At 39.1% G+C, this 22,515-nt stretch overlaps 1 protein-coding gene across 7 annotated transcripts in view; it reads left to right on the forward strand.

The window, feature by feature from the left end:
- mlph (melanophilin) overlaps positions 1–18,696 on the forward strand; it is a 42,485-nt gene extending 23,789 nt beyond the window's left edge. For 3 of the 7 annotated variants that reach the window (XM_012970075.3, XM_012970076.3, XM_012970078.3), the window contains 9 exons: positions 4,041–4,124; positions 4,243–4,413; positions 7,113–7,289; positions 9,275–9,430; positions 10,801–10,893; positions 12,447–12,536; positions 15,388–15,445; positions 17,389–17,480; positions 18,184–18,696. In XM_012970075.3, coding sequence (XP_012825529.2) covers positions 4,041–4,124; positions 4,243–4,413; positions 7,113–7,289; positions 9,275–9,430; positions 10,801–10,893; positions 12,447–12,536; positions 15,388–15,445; positions 17,389–17,480; positions 18,184–18,207 — 945 coding nt within the window. In that variant the 3' untranslated portion in view covers positions 18,208–18,696. 7 annotated transcript variants of the gene reach the window in all.
- The last annotated feature ends 3,819 nt before the right edge of the window (positions 18,697–22,515 follow it).

Genomic DNA, 22,515 nt, shown 5'->3' on the forward strand with positions numbered 1-22,515 from the left:
CCACAAAATTGTGTGTCAAAAAGGCATGGTCCCTTCAAAAAAAGGTGCATCCTTGTCAAAAAAAGGCACAGCCGCATAATAAAAAGTGGTGTGGTACCAGCGTTTTGTGAATTTCACTAATTTTTTGCCTTTTCACTAATTTTTTGGTGAAGCGAACCAGGACAGATACGCTCATCACTAGTTGCAGTATCATATATGGCATTAGCTTAAAGTACATGAATGAGTATCTTGTACCATACAATATATGAGTATTGTCTCTTCCGTCTGAACTATTTTCCCTTGGCCATTCCAAATTTCAGGGCACCTTACTGGCATATTTCCTTTGTGGTTTCCTTAAGAACAAATATAATTCTTAAATTACCATTGAATTCTAACTGCTATGTCTGAAACACAATATTCTGCCTTAGCAGTCTTTTCAATGAACTAGTAGAGGTGAAGTACATCCACGGCATTGCAATGTATTTTCTAAATTATTCTATAAAGCAGTGATCCCCAACCAGAGGCTTACAAGCAACATGTTGCTCACCAACCCCTTTGATGTTGCTTCCAGTGGCCTCAAAACAAGTGCTCACTTTTGACCATGCCAAATAGAGCCTCCTGTAGCCAGTCCACATTGGGCTACCCAACAACCAATCACAGCCCTTAATAGTCACCCCCTAGGAAAATTTTTATGCTAGCATTGCTCCCCAACATTTTTTTACATATAAATATTGCTCACAGGTAATAACTGTTGGGGACCCCTGCTATAAAGAATGCCTCATTCAATGCAAGTTATATGGCAGCCCCATCTTGTGTTTTAATGCAAAAATAAAGAGAAAGAATGTTCCCACAATGAGCTATGCTGTTACATACAGTACATCACTTTTTATTGTATAAAGTCAAATAAACATGAATTAGTTACTGTAGAACTTTGTTGAATACTATAATAAGAAGAAACAATTATCTGTATAAGCTGTTCTTTCCCTTAAATACAGTGCTTAGAAGGTATTTATGTGCTGCACAAATAACAAACCTAATATTTATAAATGCAGACAAGTGACTTTTTTGCACTTGGACACCTAAATACTTATAAATATGCAATAAAATATATATAAACATCAAACCTCATTGGTTCTGTGTAGGCAGCCATCATGTTCCCTTAGGCCTCAGAATTATTTCTAAAGTGTCAGTCTTAACCTGGTCAGCACAGGAGGTTTGGGCATTCCAGCAAACGTAATGACTGACAAGTACTTACTGTCACACGGGCTAAGATTAAACACAGTTATTGGAAGGAATTCCTTTATAGGGATTAAATAAACTTTCAGTGCTGTAGATCTGCTCCAAAGGAACCCAGGCGTACTATGAGCATAGACAGAAAGAGAGACTTGGATATCTGCTCATTTATTGCCACATTATGGCAGTTATTAAAGGGGTGGTTCACCTTTACATTAACTTTTACTACAGTAAGTTAAAAAATATCCTATTCCCAGCAACTTTGCAATTGGTCTTTGTTATTTATTTTTTTATAGTTGTCAAATTATTTACCTTCTATTTCTACATCTTTCCAGCTTTCAAAAGGAAGTCACTAACCCCGACAGCCAAAAACTATTACTCTACGAGCTTAAGAATATTATTAAAATATTATTATTTTTGTTACTTTTTATTACTTGCTTTATTATTACTTCATTTATTACTGTCTATTATCTCTCTATTCAGCCCCTTTCCTATTCATATTTCAGTATCCCATTTAAACAACTGTCTGTATAAGCTGTACTTATACAGCTATAAACAATACCCTAGCAACCAGATAGCTGCTTAAATTCCAAACTGCTGAACAAAAGGCTCAACAACTGAAAATCCACAAAACCTAAAAAACAAAAATCAGAAACAAATTGTCTCAGAATATTAATGTCTAAGCCATACTAAAAGTTTATTTGAAGGTGAACAATCCCTTTAAACAGCTGTAAGTCACCAGGAGACTATACTAATATAAGAGTATTATTTTACATTTTAGGTGTTAGACATGAGATGATGATCCTTGAGCAGTTTTATGCAGAGACACTTATAAAGAGACAGGGCCAGCGTTAGATGAAAGGGAGAGCCCAAGCAATGCTCCCTCTAAGCTGCATGACTGAGCTCACCACACCAGTATGAAAGCTAGCCTAGATATCAAAAGGAATGAAAAATGCTCCATTATATTCCATAGAGAAATCTGGAGCTGATTTTTACAGATAGCAGCAACATCTGTGTTTTCCATGTGCTTGAGAGTCCATCTCTGCTCTGCCCTCCCTTCCTACCTCAGTAAATTTTAGAGAGCCACCTAGTGGTAAAATAATAGAATTTTCTATCTTGCGCTACTGATCTAAGGCATAACATATTACTTCTACTTTACTTTATATAGGAGCTTTGTAACACCACTTACTACCAGGCAAACCTTTCTGAGAAATGATCTTATGAAACTATATGACTGTGTTTGAATCAAAGTCACTACTATAGTTTATATAAACAAAGCTGCCGTGTAGCCATGGGGGCAGCCATTCAAGCTGGAAAAAGGAGAAAAGGCACAGGTTACACAGCAGATAACAGATGGGAATCTACAGCGCCGGATTTCAAATCCGGGCGCCCCTAGGCCGCCCCCTATTCCCCCCTGCGCATGCGCGAACAAACCACCTCCCACCGCGCCGCGCCGACACAAGCGCGCATGCGCGGACATTTAAACTTTCATACGGAGCACTAGGGAGAAGTCCCAGTGCTCCGTATGGGAGCAAAATGTCAGAATTTTTGTGCGGCGGGGCGGCATGCCGCCCCTAAGTTTCTGCCGCCCTAGGCCCGGGCCTTTGTGGCCTCGCCACAAATCCGGGCCTGGGAATCTACACAGCTTATCTGTTATCTGCTATGTAACCTGTGCCTTTTCTCCTTTTTTCAATATGATTGGCTGTCCCCATCTCCACACAGCAGCTTGTTTATATAAACTATAGTAAACACACAGATTTTACCAGTGCAGGGCTTAAGTGCATAATATATTACTTGCTTTGATACACTTTCATTTTTTGGTGTTCCTGTTCCTTTAAGAAGTTTATTTTATTTCCAATTCTGCTTATTGACAAGAAAGGCTTCTGGAGGTAGAGAGATACTCTTTACCTTAACTTTGTCAGTTGGAAGGCAGTGCCTGGCAATACCTACTTAATATACATTTGAATGAATTGGAGGCGCAAAAGATACTATTTACACTGAGCAATGAGCATTTGATGGTAGTGCTGTCAATTTACATATACAAAGTTAGAAATATGCCTGGTGAAACTGTATGCAGAGCAATGTGAAAACTGCACAGTTAGGTTTAGTAGAAGGGTCAAGCCCAACATTTGAAGGAGAATTAAACCCTAAAAATGAATATGGCTAGAAACGCCATATTTTATATACTGTACTGACTGCACCATGCTAATGTTTCAGCATTTCTATAGCAGCAATGGGCCAGGCTATCAAAATTTTCACAGGAACTCTCCATCTTAGATTTTATTAGGAGTGTTAGCAGCTGTTGAGACGATAAGCTTAAAGGTTGTCGCAAATTATCAAGCAGAAAATAAGTCATATATATAATCTAGTGCTTAAGGGCTTATTATTAAATTCTGATCCTAACTGCAATAGTTCTAGATCTGTCATATAATGGGAAACTGATTTAATTACTAATCAGGCTTATATTGTTACATTTACAGTATATTTTATACTGTATATACCTACAGTCCCTAAGCTCAGGTAAGTGACAGCAGCACAGAGCATGTGCTCTGAAAAGAAGATGGGGGGCTACCGGAAGCATTTTGGAGGCACAGACCTTCCCTGCTAAAGGGCTGTGGTTGCCTTGAGCTGGTACAGAAGCCCAAAATATAATGTACAACATTTGTAGCCTACTTTTTTAGTTGGGCTTTAGTTCTCCTTTAAAATTTCCTACTGAGAAATCTGTCTGGGGTTGTAAGCCTTCCTTTGGTGGTGGTACAAGTTGTCTGCATGGGGAAACCAATCTGGTGGTGGGATCTCTCCTATTCTCTACTCTGCCTCTTTCACAGATCTCTGATTTGAACAAGCGTATGTCAACTATTGAACGGATGTTAAACCGCCTAGAGGAGAGGCTGTCAGTAAATTCAGATGAGGTAAACAGTGTTTCTGGTTTTCTCATCTAGAATATCTATCATCTATCTATCTATCATCTATCTATCTATCTATCTATCTATCTATCTATCTAGCAATCTAATTTGCTTTACTTAACAGTCCACAGGCCCTGGAGTACATACAGATGCTGACATTGAAGAGGAAACTCTAAAGAGGAAGTTGGGCGAACTGGCCAGCAACATCAGTGACAAAGGAGGATCCTCAGATGAAGAGAAGATCTCCAAACCAAAGTCATCTCATAAGGAACCACAGACTACTGAGACCCAGAAGGTAAATGGAAAGGAAGAGACCACAGGGCAATGGTTAGGAAGAGATGGAATTAAGAAACCAAGAAGAATATTTGTGTTGATTATTGTGTAACAGTTATCTGGTCTTGCTGGTATTCAAAGGCAACATTTCTGCAGTAGTGGAATAATACCCTTGACCATATAGTCTCATCAAAGGAGGACAACACTTGTGCTCTCATGTCTTACATTACTATTTAAAATCAATGTGGTTCAAGTGCAGCACAGCGCTCATGTAATAACAGGGGAGCAAGGCATTCTTTTGTTCTTACTGGAACTGGACCTTTCATTCCTACGTGCACATTTTCAACCTATACATATGTTTTTTCTTAAACCTCCCTTTGATTTGATTATTAATCATTTAGAGCAAACTTTAATAACCAGTAGAAATAGTCTCAGTTATCCTATACATACACTATATGGTCAAAAGTATGTAAACTCCTGCCCGTCCAACATCCTATTCCAAAGCCAAGAGTACTAATATGAAGTCAGACATCTCTTTTTGCAGCTAAAATTGCACATACCACTAGATGTTGGTGGGATTTGCTTCCATTCCCCAACTGTTGCTTCATAGTAGTAAGCACAGATTTGTCATAAATGTTCCTGAATGCTGTAGTGGCACTTAATGATGACCAATAACTAAAAGGGTCAACAACATACTTTTGACCAATAAGTGTGGATTGTAAGCAAGTACTGGAACCAAAGTAAGTGCACACACACACCTGGCCTCTCAAAAATAAGTAATCCTGTGCTGACAGAGTAGAGGAAGATGGTACCCCTACTAAATAGCCATACAAGGAGCACTCCAGCACACAGGCAAAATGTGTTTAATTGTCTATAGCCAAACAAAACAATGGGACAGGGACTGATGTGAAAGATCCCTTATCTGTAAAACCCCAGGTCCTGAGCATTCTGGATAGTAGATCCCATACATATCAGACCAATATTAGAGCAATGATGTACCATAGCTCTAAGTAGGCTTTGTGGCTAAAAAACTGATGTGAACAGTAAATTTGCCTCAAGCATCATCAAAATATATGTAAGTTCCTTAAATATACATGGGGCAGGCTGTAATGGGTATCATCCTCTTTCTCTTTTTCTACCTAGGGAAACATTTGTTCTTGTTCCATCGTTTTTTTTAGGCATAACTACTATTGCCAACAATTTTTTACTTTTGCTCAATACAATTTTCCTTGGTGAGATCTAATGGAAATTCATAGACCTCTGTCATTAGAACTTATGTGCAAGCAATGATTCTTTCACTTGGGTTTCACTGGGGTCCAAAATTTTTTCAGTTTCTGTAGATTATAATAGTTTTTTCCATCTCAGACTTGGCTGAAAATGTTGATGATACAAAGCAAAGAAAATATTGAAAAAATGCTTTGGTAAATAACAATATTTGCCTCAAAAAACAAATTCACTGGAAAAAGAACTATAAACATTTTTTCCATATATATGTATAAAAAAAATTAACCTCCAGTAAAAAGACATTGCTGTGTAAAATCAAGCAGAGCAAAAACAAACTTAGTGAAACATGTATTTTGTGCTGCTGTCCCTTTAAAGCATGGGGATGTACAAAGTAACAAGTTCAATTACACAGAATGTACCCCTTCTGCCCTCATCCTTATTACAGACCCTCTAAAGAGAGTGCATTTTGAGCTGGCATGGTGGGATGGTTACCTGATAGCGGGGGTGCACTGTAGTACTCGGTAATTGTGCACTTTCCAGTGAATAATGGAGAATTCTCTGGTGCACTATAAAAACATGTTTATTAAAGGTTATGGCTTTATATGAAGAGTTACAGCCACAGGATGACCTAGGAAGTTAAGATTGTCTAAGTGGAGATCTGGCACACCAAAAATGAATCAGCAGTAACTTTTTAAAAGACTATTCCAGATTAGAGAGGATTGTTCTTGGGTGTTACAGGCAGCCCTAAGACCTCCTTCCATAAGCCCTCACAATCAGGACCTGTTAATGGGTGCTCTCTGACTCCTTTGGAGCTGCTGCCTTTGTTCCAGGTTATAAGTAGATGATACTTGATTCAGATCAAAGTGCCTTTTTGCATGGTGTTGAGGCTGGAGATAAAAGCTCTCAAGAAACTGCGCCAACACTGGCAATAAGAGCACATTCAGCCCCCACAGCCCCAACACAAGAGAGGTCCTTCTGTTGTGCTTGAAAGTATCAATAGAAGGACACTCTCTGAGCATTAGGCTTTGTTTTAAAGCTAATGGATCTCTCTAACTGATAGAGACAAAGAGGGAAAGCATCACACGTGTGTTCTGTTGGTTTGTGTGTTTTTGTTGCCTATTATGACTAATTTCCTTTTACATGCCCACACTTTCCTAACACTTTATCTTTGCTTCCTTCCTTTCTTTCATTTTTCTTTCTTTATTTCCATTATTTTCTATATATTTATCTGCACGTATCCAAGGGTAGCATCTGCCGTATTGCTATATTGCCGTATTGCCATATTGCCGTATTGCTCTGATGAGGAATTATATAATCTTCTCTGATGAGAAGTGCCTTCCAGTGGCCAATTTTCAAAAAAGATGAAAACTGATTAGCTCAACTAGACACCCTTTGAACAAAAACGTCTTGGACTAATGCTATTGATCAATATGATGTCCATTTATGAATGCAAGTGAGCTGTTTATGGCTCTTACTGGTCGATAACTTCATCTGCAGAGATCAGCGGCTCAGGCACTGACTGACATCACAGCAAAAACCCTGAGGACCATAAATGCCACCGAGAGAGTCATACGTGATGCATTGGGGGGCGATTTTCAAAGGGGACCTCCAAATATTTCTCAGCCAAGAGTCAGCAGGGAGGCACAGGGGGAATTCCAGAGCCTGGAGGAAGATGTAAGGAAAGCTATAAGGCTGGGATGGGGAGAGAGGGAAAACAAAATATGTGCATGCAAAGAGATACCCCTCAGTCCTCTTGCTTCTGCTTTGCAGTTTTTGATAGGTAAATGCACTGCGCTTCTATGGAGTATAAATAGCAGCTGAGTCTGCTTTTCTCCCGAATGCTGGTCAATATTTGTTTTTCTGTTGGAATGCAAGGTGGTTTTTCAAACCATTGTAGATGGATCCCAATCCCTTACATGTTGCTCACCAACCCCTTGGATGTTACTCCCAGTGGTCTCAAAGCAGGTGCTTATTTTTGAACTTCTGATTTGGAGGCAAGTTTTGTAGGCATAAAGACAGAAATAGAGCCTGGTGTAGTCTGCCAGTCCCCACTGAGCTGGCAAATAACCAATCTCAGCCTTTTTAGTCACCCCAAGAACTTTTTTTAACCTTGCTTTGCTCCCCAGGTTTTTTATATTTAAATGTTACTCACGGGTTAAAAATATAGAAATATAGGGAGGTATGAGAAGATCCACAGTCTTTATTCATAGATTTGATATATGCTAATATGATGAACCTGTTAAAGAGCCCCTAGTAACATTCAATTGATGTTATCTAATAAAAGACACTGCATTGCCACTAGGCAAAGTAACCCATGTCAACCATTCAGATGTATAATCATCAATATATAAAGCTGACTAGTCAGTGCCAGTGTAATTCAAGTATTTGGCTAGGTTTGCAGTTGGAACATACATTATTTTGGCTGATTTTTTGTATGTAATTGGCTGAATTGTACTAAATCAAGCAGTGAGCATGTGGCAAAAATACTCTACAAGGTATGGAAGATGCAGTTGAACCCCAGCCATTTTCTATTCCCTGATGACTGCTACTGGGGATATTATATAACCGCATTTACCATAATCAGCTCAAATTCTGATGGGATTGAATGTTAAGCAAAAGGAATTCTTGAAAAGAAGCCCAGGATTGCCCTTAAAATGTTCATTTACATGGAAACCCTTGTGAATGACCCTCACCTGTCTGAATAACTTAACTGCCCAGTCACCCTAATTTCTGTGTTGGCAGCCCAAAGATTAAAAAATAGCATAAAAATTCATCAGAACAGATTTTAATAACATTTTCCTATGCAAATCAGAGTTTCCTACACTAAGCATGGTGAAATAAATCAATGTCTATGGCTTACCTTACATTGCATTGCTACTGTACTTATTATATCACTTACAGAGCAAATAGATGAGAATAGAGGTAAATACACATAATGATTTTGTGGCTGTGAAGTGAATGAGGCCTTAGCACTAGATAGCTGGGGGAATTCAGCATACAGCCCCCAAAATATTGCTAAAGTCAGCTCTCTGTATCACCAGGTAGACTGAGGCTTGAAGTTCATTTGTAATAGCTAAAAACTTCTCAGTTTGTTGTATCTATGTGTGATTTTGGATTATCTACAGGTATATGTTTTTTATAAAAATAATGTTATCCAACAATGGCTGCATATCAGCAATGGAGGAGCCTAGCTTAAGGTTTATTTATTTTGCATTCTCTCACCATAGTTTTACGTGAAAACCATAACCCAAGTGCTTTCCATTGACAGCAACTGGAAAGAAAACAGTAGTAGTTTCTCTGTGGATATCATACATCCATGTACCATACCACTGGCCTTAGAGCTGTGGTCTGCAGGGTTTTTGGCCAACATCTGCCCAGGGCCCTTGGCTGCCTTATAAGAATATTTGCATATATGAAAGCATTACTGTGTCCCTCATTTTGCTATAGTTCCAACAGTCAAGGAGTCATCTCAAATCTTACCCTAACTGGCCTCTAGAATGGCTTATGAATATCTGGGTAAGCAAGCCACCACCCCCCAAAACAAATGTCACCGTAATTTGCCTTTAGCCTGGGCCCCCTATAAAATTCTTCAGCCCACCCTAATTGGCTACCCCAGAGTCTGGAATCTGTTAAAAGACAATGTTTTCCAATCTAACTAGGTTTACATGGCAGCAGAAAAGGCATACACATTGGATAAGAATCTTCGAGACCTAGAGGAGCGTGCCCGTCAGAGCGGTACCACTGACTCCGAATTGTCAGAGTTGGAGGTCAGTGTGGCATCAGCAATCGCACAAGTCCAGCAGACAGAAAGTGAGGTGAGAAAAAGAGAGAGATTTTACCGAAAAGAAGCATCACAGTTACTGTAAAACAGGGGGCCCAAACTCAATTTACCTGGGGGCCGCAGGAGGCAAAGTCAGGGATTTCACAAAAAATTGGCTTTCAAGGGATAATGCAAGGCACGGCGGGCGGGAGCTGCTGATTGCGGAAATGACGTTATGCCATCATAACAGTTATTATGGGAAGACGTTCTGTGTGCACAATTAGCTCCTTAGCAGCTAATTGTGCACACAGAACGTCTTGCCATAATAACTGTTATGATGGCATAACGTCATTTCCGCAATCAGCAGCTCCCGCCCGCCGTGCCTTGCATTATCCCTTGAATCGCAATAAAAATCGCGATCCATTCATTGCTTTTGAGAAGGCGTTGGTGCGGGCCACAAAATATTGTACCGAGGGCCGCAAATGGCCCGCGGGCCGCGAGTTTGAGACCCCTGCTGTAAAAGCTATCACCTTTAGGAAAAATACAGGAAGCTGCATTTGCATTACAATTACCTCTATGCCACAATAGGAAATCATTTTAACGTCCATGGAGTACCATTATCTTTTGGTGCTGTGTAACTAATATGGGAGAGATGTGTTGAGTAGAAGTAGATGCTAACTTCTTGCAAAGAGATCTAAATATAGAGACCTATGTATAATGAAATGCATTTCCATAGAATAATGACTGCATTAGTAACCCATTATTCCTTTTTGCACATGGCTGTCTATACATAACCTTGACCCTGAGCTCTGAATGTTTTTAAATAAAACAATTCAAAACATTAAAACATATTTGCTTGTAATATAATAATAATTTCTCTATAATAATAAATCAGTACCTTCTACTTATACTATATATAGTATCTAGTAGAATAAAGTCTAAAATAACTGGACACTTCCAGTCATGTACTTTGAAGAATTAACAACTGCATCAGTGAGAATCATGGTACCATTGTCACTGGATCTTACCTTCTTACACCTGTCAGTTTCAGCCAACACCTAACTGAATAAGTTCAATGGAACCATCTGTGACTGTACTACTCTCAAGGGTTTAAATGCCAGGGAATTCACTACCAGTCATTTGAAATGAAGAAGCCACTCGGATGAGTGATGAAACATTTTCAAGAAAAAAACTCAGAAAAGTCCAGTTGTTTTAGACTCAATTCTACTAGATACTGTATATCATGACCTGGATGAATGAGAATATTCATGGACATATACTATATATAACTATATATATCATTAATTGTTACTGGAGGCAATACCCCAGGTCCTGAGCATTCTGGATAACAGGTCTAATGCCTGTACATACTTTTTAAGGTTAAAATTTTCTGTCACAACAATTCAGTGTTTCTTTTTATTTCAGGTGTCGGACATTGAATCGAGAATAGCAGCTCTGAGTGCAGCCGGAATGACTGTCTCCCCTGTAGACAAAGCCAAAAGGAAATCAAGTTCTCGAGTAAGAGACGTTGACTTTTCTTTTTGTTTTGCCTGATTTTGCTGCTTTAGGAATCCATCTCCTTGTAACACAAATTAAGAATGTAACATGATAATGTATTTAATAAGCAGATCACTGTGACTGCTGGACAAAGAATCTTTTTGGTTTCTCTTCAGTCTTTTTGTCTCTTGTTCTGCCCTGCAAAATATTGTGCCATATTTCCTATTTTGTTGTGGAAATAACCTGTAAAGCTAATCAGGTGTAAAAGCTGCTTGATAGAAAGTGAGGTTACTATTTAACCTTTCCATCACTTCTAGTTTAAATAATGCTAATTGCTTGAATGCATGCCAACAATTAAGGCTAATGCCACACGAGGCGTAGGGCTGATATTTTCGGCAAGCGGAAAAACGCTTGGCGAAAATTCAGCCCTACGCCTGCTACTTGTGCTTGCACCCGAATGAATGGAATACACTCGGGTGCAGGCACATGTAGCCAAAATACGCATGAAAACGCGAGAGAATGCAAAGTCTCGCATTTTCATGCGTATATCGGCTACATGTGCCTGCACCCGAGCGTATTCCATTCATTCAGGTGCAGGCACAAGTAGCAGACGTAGGGCTGAATTTTTGCCGTGTTTTTCCGCTTGCCGAAAATATCAGCCCTACGCCACGTGTGGCATCAGCCTTAACCTTGTGAGTAGCTGGGGAGCACAGATTTTGGATTTTGATACACTAGAGACTGATTTATAAGCATAGCTGAACTATAACTCTTTATCAACTATATAAAGAGGCTAAAAAACACTAGTATAACACTAGTAACCAAATCACAAGTGTTAACGCTCTGTGTGTTAGTTGAATTAATGGTTTTCCCTCTCCCTGTTTTGAGTGCTGGTGACCTATACACATTCTTCTTGTATAGGGATTTTGTAGAACTTGGACAAACCCAATAGGCTCATGGAGAACATTTTTAACCTGTTTATTGACATTTAGATTTGAATAACACTTAGAATACTGAAAGGACATGTCTATTTTGTATACAAGATACTGGGTGTAATATTTTTGTTCCTATTTACTATATAATCCCAAATTCTCATTCACCGCTTATCTATATAATATTTATGGTTTTCAGTTTTGCAACCCATTGGTGATAAGGGAGCTTATATTGGCAGTGCTAGTTGTCGATTAGTTTCTTCACCATCAAAACATAGGTCACATAGAGAACAGCCAAGGTTTTAGCAAAGACTGTAGTGGAGTCGGCATCCATGGTATGGTGGTATCACATACACAGAGATTGTGGAGACCCAAGACGACACACGTGGGTGCCATTGAGCATTTTTACAGTGGTATCTGTATTCATACGGTGGTTTTTTAGTAATCACAAGTACTGCATATACAGCAAGGGAAAGGCTAAAATAATTAAAGTTAACCTTCTACATGATCTAAAAACCTCTGTGCTGTGTCTTGTATCTTTGTTAGTTTTTGTTACAATGCTCAGCAGAGAAGTCATGTAAGATAAGTTGGCTGGAAGAATAAATATAGTAAGAAATAGATTGTTTTCTTACTTTTACCTTCCAGGTTTTTGCTCCTGCCATTTCCCGAAGTACAGAGCCATTCCAGGAATCCACTCCTGATATGTACAGCATGTCATCTCCTAGTGATGCCAAGGTTGGTTGATAACATGTGAATAGAGCAAACAGATCTACAGTGTCTAACCATAAATGTTCCTGGTATATGTTATTTTCATGGTGAAAACAATGCAACAACATTTCCATAAAAAGAGAATGGGATGAATTGCAAATCATTTAAATCCTATACGTTATTGCAAACAGTACAAAGACAACATATCAGATGCTGTAAGTGAGAAATATTATTGTTTTCTGAATTTTTTTAATTTGATGCAAGAAACTTGTTTCTAAAATGTTTCCCACTGTGATGCATCACTCTTTCTTTTAGCAACATTCTGTAAGGAGACCAACTGCTGTAGTGTTGAAAGTGAAATTTTTTCCATTTTTGCCTGATTTCAGCTGCTTAACAGATCAGGGTCTCCTTTGTAGTATATTTTGTTTAATAATGAGCCAAATGTTTTCAGTGGGTGACTGGTTTGGACTGGAGGCAGGCCTGTTACTATGGAGCCATGCTGCTATAATACCTGCAGAAGGCACTTTGGCATTGTCTCGTTGAAATAAGTAAGGCTTTCCCTGGAAAAAGACAGCATTTGGATAGCAGCATATTTTTTTTCCATCAGTATCAATGGTGCCTTTCTAGATGTGCACATATACTAATGCACCCCATATTTTCACACATGCTGGCTTTTGATCTGTGTGCTAATAATAATAGCAGGGCAATCCTTCTCTTCTGCAGCATAAAGAATGCGGCATCCATGATTTCCAACAACAAAATTTTACATTTGGATTGGTCAGACCACAGGACAGTTTTCCACTTTGCCTCACTCCATCTTAAAAGGGACCTATCATTTTAAGAAATACTTCCAAATTCTTTTCTATTGTGTTTGTCAAGCAAAATATACTTCATTACGCAATATAAGTAATATAAATCCTGATTGTTTTCAGTCTTGGCATTACACAATTACAGTAAGCAGGCAGGTGCTACTTTGTGATCACTTATTAAGGCAAGCTTTGCATCACCCCAAAATCTTGTGTATACACCAGAATGGGGGGCCTGATGCACATGCCCCTGCACTGGCTACACAATTAGATGATAAGGAGGGCTTCCTGCATTTGTGGCAAGGCCACAAAGGCCCAGGACTCGGGTGGCAGGACCTCAGGGGAGGCATGCTGTCCAGCTGCCAGTAAATTGGGTGTGGGGCACTGGGGAAGTGCAGGCAACCTGCCCACTGATCCTCAGTGCTCCGTACCTATTAATGGAATTTAGCACATGTACACGCAAGAGGGGGAGGGGGCAGGAAATGCACCATGATGGAGGCCTAGTGGCGCCCAAAATGCAAATCCAGACCTGGAGGAGGGGAAAAGTAGGAAGGGCAGTGACATCTAGGAAGTGCTGAATGGAAAATGAAAGTACTGTAATTGTCTGCTCATTCTCTATGTCTTAGAGGGGGAGCAGGCAACATATGATTGACACCTGGGATTTGCCTTTATAATGGATATGGATGTGTTAATTTAGCATGGAATTTGGGTTTTACTTGTAATTTGAAAAGGACCTTTATTATTCAGCTTTTTCTGTCTAGGTGACAGGTCCCCTTTAAATGTGCTTGGAGAAGGCTGCAGTGTTTCTTGATCATGTTGATATAGGGTTTCTTCTTTGAATAATATAGTAGTAACTTGCATTTGTGGATGTAGTGACTGTGTTCATTGTCAATGGCATTCAGGAGTTTTTCTGAACCCATGCAGTGAAAGCCACTAAAATAATTGTGTGTGTTTTTAAAGGTACTACACTACCATAATGAAAGCAGACCCAATTCACTGTGCATTCAGGTATAGTTTTAAGAAAAAAAGGGGAGGTGCTTGTGGTGGATCCATCAGTTGCAATATAAGCCCTGATACAGGCACTATTTTTCATTTCTTAGTTTCAACATCTGATACATTGTCTTTTTGCAATTAAATATAGGAATTAAATGATTTGCATATCATCCAATTCTCTTTTTATTTACATTTTACACAGTGTCAGTCACTGTCAGTTTTTGGAAACTGAGTTGTATTAATTAAAGCATTACCAACTGTTCAGTTGTAATTCATATCAACCCCCTCACCCCACATTAACAAAAGCGCCCTCCATTGTCCCCCCCTCCCTGCTCCCTATTAGTCATTACATAGAAAAGCATCCCAATTTATAAAGCTGACATACAGATGCAGGCTAGCACAGAGGAGATCACGGAACTATCTTCTGTATCTTCTGATTTTCTTCTGATCAGTTTGCTGACATGGAGCTTGCAGGTGCATGAGCAGTTGAAGCAAATCCTGGACTAGCTCCATCCACACGTGCACCTACAAGCTCCGTGTACTCTGTGAACTGATCCGAAGAAAATCCAAAGATACAGAAGATGGTGCCTTTGAACTCCGCTGTGCTACTCTGCTTCTATGGGGAAGATTTGTTAAAATGTGTGTTTAAAGCTCTGCCCTCTCCCCGCTGAGTCTATTGAAAACATCTAAATTTGAGTCTGACGTATTGGGCAGATTTATCAAAATTTGAGTTTAGAGCATAATATATAAAAACTCACCCACATTCTGTAATTGCTAAGGGATTTTTAGAGGCATATTTCCCATTTAATTATTTCATAGTTCACCATTTGATAAATACGCTTCTAAAAATCCCTTAGGATTGAATAAATCATGGGTGTGTAATGATGTATTGAGCACTAAACTCACATGTTGACAAATCTACCCCAATATGTCAGGTTCACAAATTGACTTGCTTTTCTATGTAATAGATTCGGTAGGGAGGGAGCAGAGAGGGGGCTGATGGAGGGCAGTGGATGGGGGTTTTAGTTCTTCTTTAAACTGTTGATGACTGCCCCTTATTTATGTTTTGTGTCTTTCAGATTCTAGCCATGCAGCAGGCTCTCAGGAAGAAGTTTAACATTGACCCAGATGCCATAGGTAAATGTCAATTGTGTGTCCTTATTACAGCACATTATGTCTGTGTTTGGGCCTTTTTGGGGGCAGTAATAGCTCATACCTTATGGTCACTCAGCCAGTATTTAGCACAGCACAAAATACTGACATCTGGCAAGTCCCTCTTCTGACATTCAGCTAAAACGTTGGCTCTGAGTTCCTTTTGACTCTTCTTTTCAGTGCATATTTCCCCCTTACTGTTGCTCAACTGTTAGTACCGCAAGTGACTGCTCAGACGTATGTTGCAGAGCAATAACTTCTGTAAAATATACTTTTATATAGTGATTGTTGCATCTTAAATTTAAATCTGCCAGTAATTACATGTGATTATGCTGCACTACCAGCTCCCACTATCTGTGCTTGAGGCACAGGGAGCTGCAATAATTTCACTAATGTCATCAGCAGACAATATACTGTGGGAGACTAACAAAGGCTCCATTGTGTCTCTCCCATAATGTCAAGGTGTGATCCTTGGCTTGTTGCTGTGTGCGTCAGGCCCTCTACATTTTTTTGAGTTAATTATTATTTTTGTACTGGTGTAAGCCTGCTGATCTGATAGTCAGCCTTAGGATATACATAGATTTCTTTCTTGATGTACTGGGCATAGAATCAAAGCGAGTGCAAAACAATGCCACTTAAAAGAAACTCTCCTTACATTAAACGCAGCCTAATACATGCTTGTTTCAAAGATTTTTGTTTATACTTAAGTCTACAGAAAGAAGAGTCAGGCTCTTTTTTATGAAGCAATAATTATAAATATAATTCAGCCTCTAATATGTTGTATAGACCTACTACCTGCAAATCATTGGAAGGTACTGAGCTACCCAGGTTTGGACTGGGGTGTGCATTGCCCACTTGGGCTGCCATTCCAGGAGCCCCACACCCCATAGGGACCACCGACAGAACCTCCACATCCCCCCAGCCACCTGCCCAACCCCCTCCCCAATCATGTTTATCTTCGGCACAAAGTGGGGTAGCGCCAGCATGGATCAGGATTAGATCTATCCCATAGCTGCTGATGTCCAACTTACAGTCATCTAGCCGATGTGAACTGTAATTCAAGGTATATTCTCCCAGAGAATACTGAGTGTGGCAGTTTTCAGTGGCATAACTAGAACATAATGAACCTAAGAGCAACTTCCTTTTAGGGCTTTTATTATTTAGGAAGTTGCTTTGCACTGTACAGTATTGTCTGTTCCATTCCTACTCACCCACTGTCCCATAACATGTAGATTTATATGTTACTCTGTATGTCCAATGTATGAAACCCACTTATTGTACAGCGCTGCGGAATATGTTGGCGCTTTATAAATAAATGTTAATAATAACAGCTGCCAGCTCTATTCCTCTATTGTTATGTCCCTGGAGTACAAATGATCCATCTGGAGTCCTCCAGCCAGTGCCACACTCCAACTACAACATACTGTATATGAATAAGAATCCAGTGACTTACAAATTTGATTGGAGTTGCAGTTTAACAAATGCCGGAGGTTTGCAGATTGCAAGAAGAGCAAGAGGTTCATGTCCCCACTATTTAGACATAAAGGAACATCTTTTTTCTGGCTCTTTGATAGAGGCAAAATGAATCATTTGACCCTCTGACTTCAATTAACCTCCAAAGCATCTCCTATCACACACAGACTTATCTTGCTTTTATAAATTCAAGGCTTTTAATGTAGTCAACATTAACCATTCCCTAGAATTAAGGACAATTAAAGGTAATATGGAGCATTTCCCAGTTTCCGTTAAGAATATGTACATATATATATATATACTATGTATTCATGAGACTTTGCTATGGGTTCAAGGTTATATGTCAGATTTTTGGTACATTATAAGGGTATAGGAGGAAATTTGTAAAGAGCATGGTCCAATGTACAGCTGATATATTGCATTTGGAATACACGTCTATTGTGTTATTATTTCAGATTTACCAGTTGAGAAAAGTGCATTGTACCGCGGTTCCTTGACCCAGCGCAATCCAAACGGGAAAAACAGAAAGGCAGACCGCATCTTTTCTGTAAGGAATATATGCTAATATGTCAAACATAAAGCAAGCACTAACATCTTTATCTTGAACTGTATTTATATTTTATATTATATATATATATATATATATATATATATATATATATATAAAAAGAAGCTAGTAAGCAGCACACCATTAGTTAAAAGTTGATACCTGGGTGCCTGTGCGCAAAAACAATATACAGGCTCGGATGACGGCACACACAGGGTTTGTATATAGATGTCACTGGGTCAAATGAAAATTACTTGCATCAGAGGTTTATTAGTTCCAACGTTTCAGCTCCACACAGGAGCTCCTGTGTGGAGCTGAAACGTTGGAACTAATAAACCTCTGATGCAAGTAATTTTCATTTGACCCAGTGACATCTATATGCAAACCCTGTGTGTGCCGTCATCCGAGCCTGTATATATATATATATATATAGCAGTATACATATACAGGTATGGAACCTGTTATCCAAAATGCTTGGGGCCTGGATAATGGATCCCATACCTGTACTTGAATTTCTCTGTGATTCATCTGTCTATTTGTTACAGCTGGTTAGTATATTAGTACAGTATATAATAGAAATAGTGCATAAGTAATGTTTTGTACTTGGAAACTATGCAGTTCGGGAGGGAAATGGAGGTATATATAATGGGGAACAATATATATATAATATATCATAATATAATCGCACTGCTTTGTCTTTCAGAAACCCATTGTGAATCAGAGATGAAGCAATGAATCCTGCTTTTGTCCTTCACACCTCCATCCAACAGCCTATTAATACTGCCATTTATAAACCCATGTGATCCTTGAAGAGTATTCTGTTTCTCTTGGAGGAATACAAATGCAATATGGATGAAGTAGGGGAAGAATGAAAAGATACCTGAATGTAGTCTGAACTGAATGAATATTTTTTATATTACAGGTCAGAAAAGGTACCTCCACCCTCAGATAATATACAGTGCCCCCCCCCCCCCTCGCAGCTTGATCTAGGGGCTCTTGGCCTCCATACCATTAGAACATTTCAGGTGGAAAGCACCAAGTTACCTAATCCTGTCTGAGAACAAGCAAAGAGCATTGTGAGATGGAACCCTATTATATTCTCTGTTATACCTAGTCCTTGTTTGTATTTTACATTATTGCTTTCATAGAAATATATATACTGTTACTTGCTTATGTCACCTTTATTGCTGACTTGAAATAAAATCTTTGGAAAAAACAAAATTGGTTTGTCCCTATTTTTTAGTTGAATAACATAACCTGTGTTCAGGTGCTGAAGGACCCAGGACAAAGCGATAGGCAGCTAAATTGACAGAAAGTAAAAAATTATTTAAAGGGGCTTTAAACCATCTATATAACTATCTCACTGCTCCCCCTGAACAAAAATCTTTATTACAGACGCAAGAGAATTAGCCAGTGAGACCCCTGCTTACCAGCACTGCCATTCATTTTGGTGGTATCTTACATATAGGGGTTTATTTCTAAGCATCGGAGACAAACATCATCAGTGATGTTTGAACAAGTGGAACTCACTGGGGCATATTTTGAAGTGTGTAAGCTGACATCACTGGTGATGTTGCCCATAGTAACCAATCAGATCTTTGCTTTTGTTTTCTAACTTGGTAACCTTTCAAATCTAATTGGTTGCTATTGGTTGCTATGGGCAACCTCACTGGTGATGTTAATAAATACAGCCCATGGTGTTTATTATATTGTTTTGGCTGTAACACCATTACACTGTAATCAAACATGAAAACATCCTGCTGATTTTTCAGAAAAACAGCAATTAAAACTTTCAGCTCTCATTACAGGAAAAAAGGACAAGAACACAGATCATGTGGGACCGGATCCTCATTGGAGGACTTTCTTGCATTTCAATGGTGTTACTGAGCCAGAAGAACTGGGGAAAAGTCTTGAGCAAAATTGCTTTATGAATAAAAGCCTGACTGACTGGAGCTCCCTGCATGATCTAACCCCTGCCAGGGCTGGAACAAGGGGTAGGAAGAAAAAGCAGCTGTCTAGAGCACAGCGAGGGGCATAACTTTGGGGGAGCACAGTAAATTAGTGACCAGTATGGGGAACATGATGGAACCGGCGGGTGGGTTGTAAATGATCAATGGGGGGGAATGGTTGGGCACCTGGCCTTGGGTGCAGTTGAAATTGGCCTGGCACTGACCGATAATAACATGTCAAGGAAGTCCCTGTGTTCAGTTCTATCACTCTGGTCACATTAAGAAATAGGACTACGTAAAGTAGTATCAGGGGAGGCTTTGTGCATCAGTAACAAACTTTTTACATGTTCCCTGCTTTAAAGCATTGTGCTGAAAGCAGCATAATTCTGGTAAAGGTGCATAGGAAATGGCACAGATAATAAAACTTCATAGAATATGTCATGTTTTTACTCCTCTGGTTTCTTCTCAAATAAACTACATTTGCGCCAGTTTCTTTGCCAAGTACATTGCAGTTCATACTGGTGTAAATCCCAACATAACTGTCACACACACTTTCTTTTTTATACCAAATGGAACCATTTTTATTTGGTGTAAAATTGCAAGCATGTTTTTATACATGTGTCCCTCAGAAATACTAGCATTCAATCTATTAACTCCCTAAAATATATAAAAGACTGGAATATAGAATTGTTGCTTGCCCTAAATGAACAAGATTGGCAAGAAATGTTTACAAATACTGTGCATAACTCAGAGAACATAATCAATATTTTAGCTCAGGAAACATCATAGAAGGTTTTGAGCAGGTGGTACCTGGTTCCAAGTAGTAAAGCTAAATGGATTCCCGGAGCTTTCAGGGGATGTGCCGCTCCAGGTACAATGGCACACATATTTTGGCACTGTGACAAAGCACAACGCTTATGGATAAGCGCTTATTAATTAATATATATGGTTTTAAAGGTCAATATACACAAATGTTCGGGGGGAGGCCTTTTTAAATAAGACAATATAGATACAATTTCCAAGCACAACAGACTTTAATCACACATATTTGTACTGCTACTAAACAAGTTATTGCAAAGCCCTGGCTTTCCCCTGGGGTTGCCCAGACAACCTGGTTTTCAGAAGGGCAAAACCTCCTGCCCAGTTTTCCAAATAAGGAAAGTCGGGAAGGACTCACTAAGATTGATGCGGCGCTTGGCCAACCGCCGATCACCGTGACATAGCCCTGCCCAGTGATGTTGCGGCCCTGCCTCTTCCCCCACCCCCATGATGTCACTGCCCGCCCCCTGCCTGGAGACAAACGCTGGCAGAGATGGCAACCCTACTCTCCCCCACTTCCTGGAGATCAAGGCAACAATAGATAAAGTTTTAATCATTACTAGTATACTTCTTGATAAAGAAAAACAATTTATGAAGGTTTGGAAACTGTGGATCCAGTATCACCGTCTGTATGGATTTCATAGTTCTGCTTTAACTTATTAGAGGACTTCTGATTAAGTTTTGATGTGCAGTGTACATTTATGTGCATCACTTTGATGGCATCTTTTGCCTTTTTACCTCTTTCCATTTGATTTCTTCTTTCCTCTCTTCCATCCCTATTGTAAATTTTTCTTCTGTTTTTTCTTGTTTTCCTTTTTTGTTAGTTGATATATACTAATGATCCCACAGACAATAGAAAAAGTACAATGTAAAAAACACGAAATAATGTTTTAATTGTAATAGGCTGATCTGCAAACATTTCTGTTATAATAGTGGAAAGTTATATTTCTCTTTATGTGTTTAATTCTTTCTAAAAATTCAAATAAAAATTACATAAATGTGTTCCTCAGACCCATCCTGTGTGATATTGGTGGGGCATGTTTCCCTACATTCATGCGAAAGAAAATGAATATGACAGGAAATACTTGAGTAACCATATCTGCAAATAAAGGCAAAATTAAAATCATCGGAAGATGAAAAGGGTATCTGAAAAACGGCTAATATGAAAAGACAAAGAAAAGATCTGGCATCCGCCCTTTCTTCATTCAGGACTAAATGGAATGAGAAGAGATAAGAGTCACATGTGAGTCATTAAAAGCCATCCTTGAGTTTTTTAAAAAGGAATTATCATAATGGAATTAGGGAGTAAGAGCGGGGAAGGTGTGACTGTTAATGGAGCGGCTGCAAATGACGTCAAGAGCAAGGCAACTAATATAACCAAGGTTTGAGGGGCTTCATTTAAGAGAGGATACTGCTGGGGACTAGGAACCCCCGACTGCAAGACACAGTGAGTATCTCATGCTGCACGGTGGGCACTAACTAAGCACTTATTGTTGTATCGAGCAGTAGGGCAGTGCAAATGCATCCAAGTTATGCCACTGTAATTAATGAGCACTGCACAGCTTACAATATAGATACAGGATTTTATATTTGTATAATTATTGTATTATCTATTGATAAATTCTGAAGTCGAGGTCAGCAGTTTGTAGCTTTTGTTTTTCCCTGCTGTAAATACGTGAAAACTATATACATGTCTAATGGCAGTGATCTTTCAGTGGGCTATTATTCTGAATGTGACGTATACAAGGGATAAAAAGTACTAAAGTATTTTGAGTTTGGAACACACAAGGAAATGCTGGGTATCTGAATGGCTACGGTGGCTATAAACCACAGATATTTCTCTTGGGTGCAAAACCCTGAAACAAGGGATATCACAATGTCGTTGAGTATTTCCTGCCTCAGTGATTTTCAGCACAACCCTTCATACCATAAGCTTCCACTTCTGGATGTTATATTGTATCACTGTCTTTAGCATTTATTAGAATTGCATATCTGATTTCTATGCTGTGAATATTTGTTATTGGGGCATTATGAGAATACTGAAACATTATAGATCATTTACTGCAAGCCTTTAATACTACAACCTGTGGCATAAAGAGATAGAAGTATTTATAACTGTGACACTGATTTATAGAAAATTCCTAGCTACTCGATTATGCTCAATATTATATCTAATACAGGTGGGGGGATTAATGCTACGAAGCAAGGATATTACATGTGCAAAGTTTGTCTAGTGACCTATAGCAACCAATCAGCAGGTAGAATTT

This window comes from Xenopus tropicalis, chromosome 9, assembly GCF_000004195.4.
Source record: "Xenopus tropicalis strain Nigerian chromosome 9, UCB_Xtro_10.0, whole genome shotgun sequence".
NCBI lineage: Eukaryota > Metazoa > Chordata > Amphibia > Anura > Pipidae > Xenopus > Xenopus tropicalis.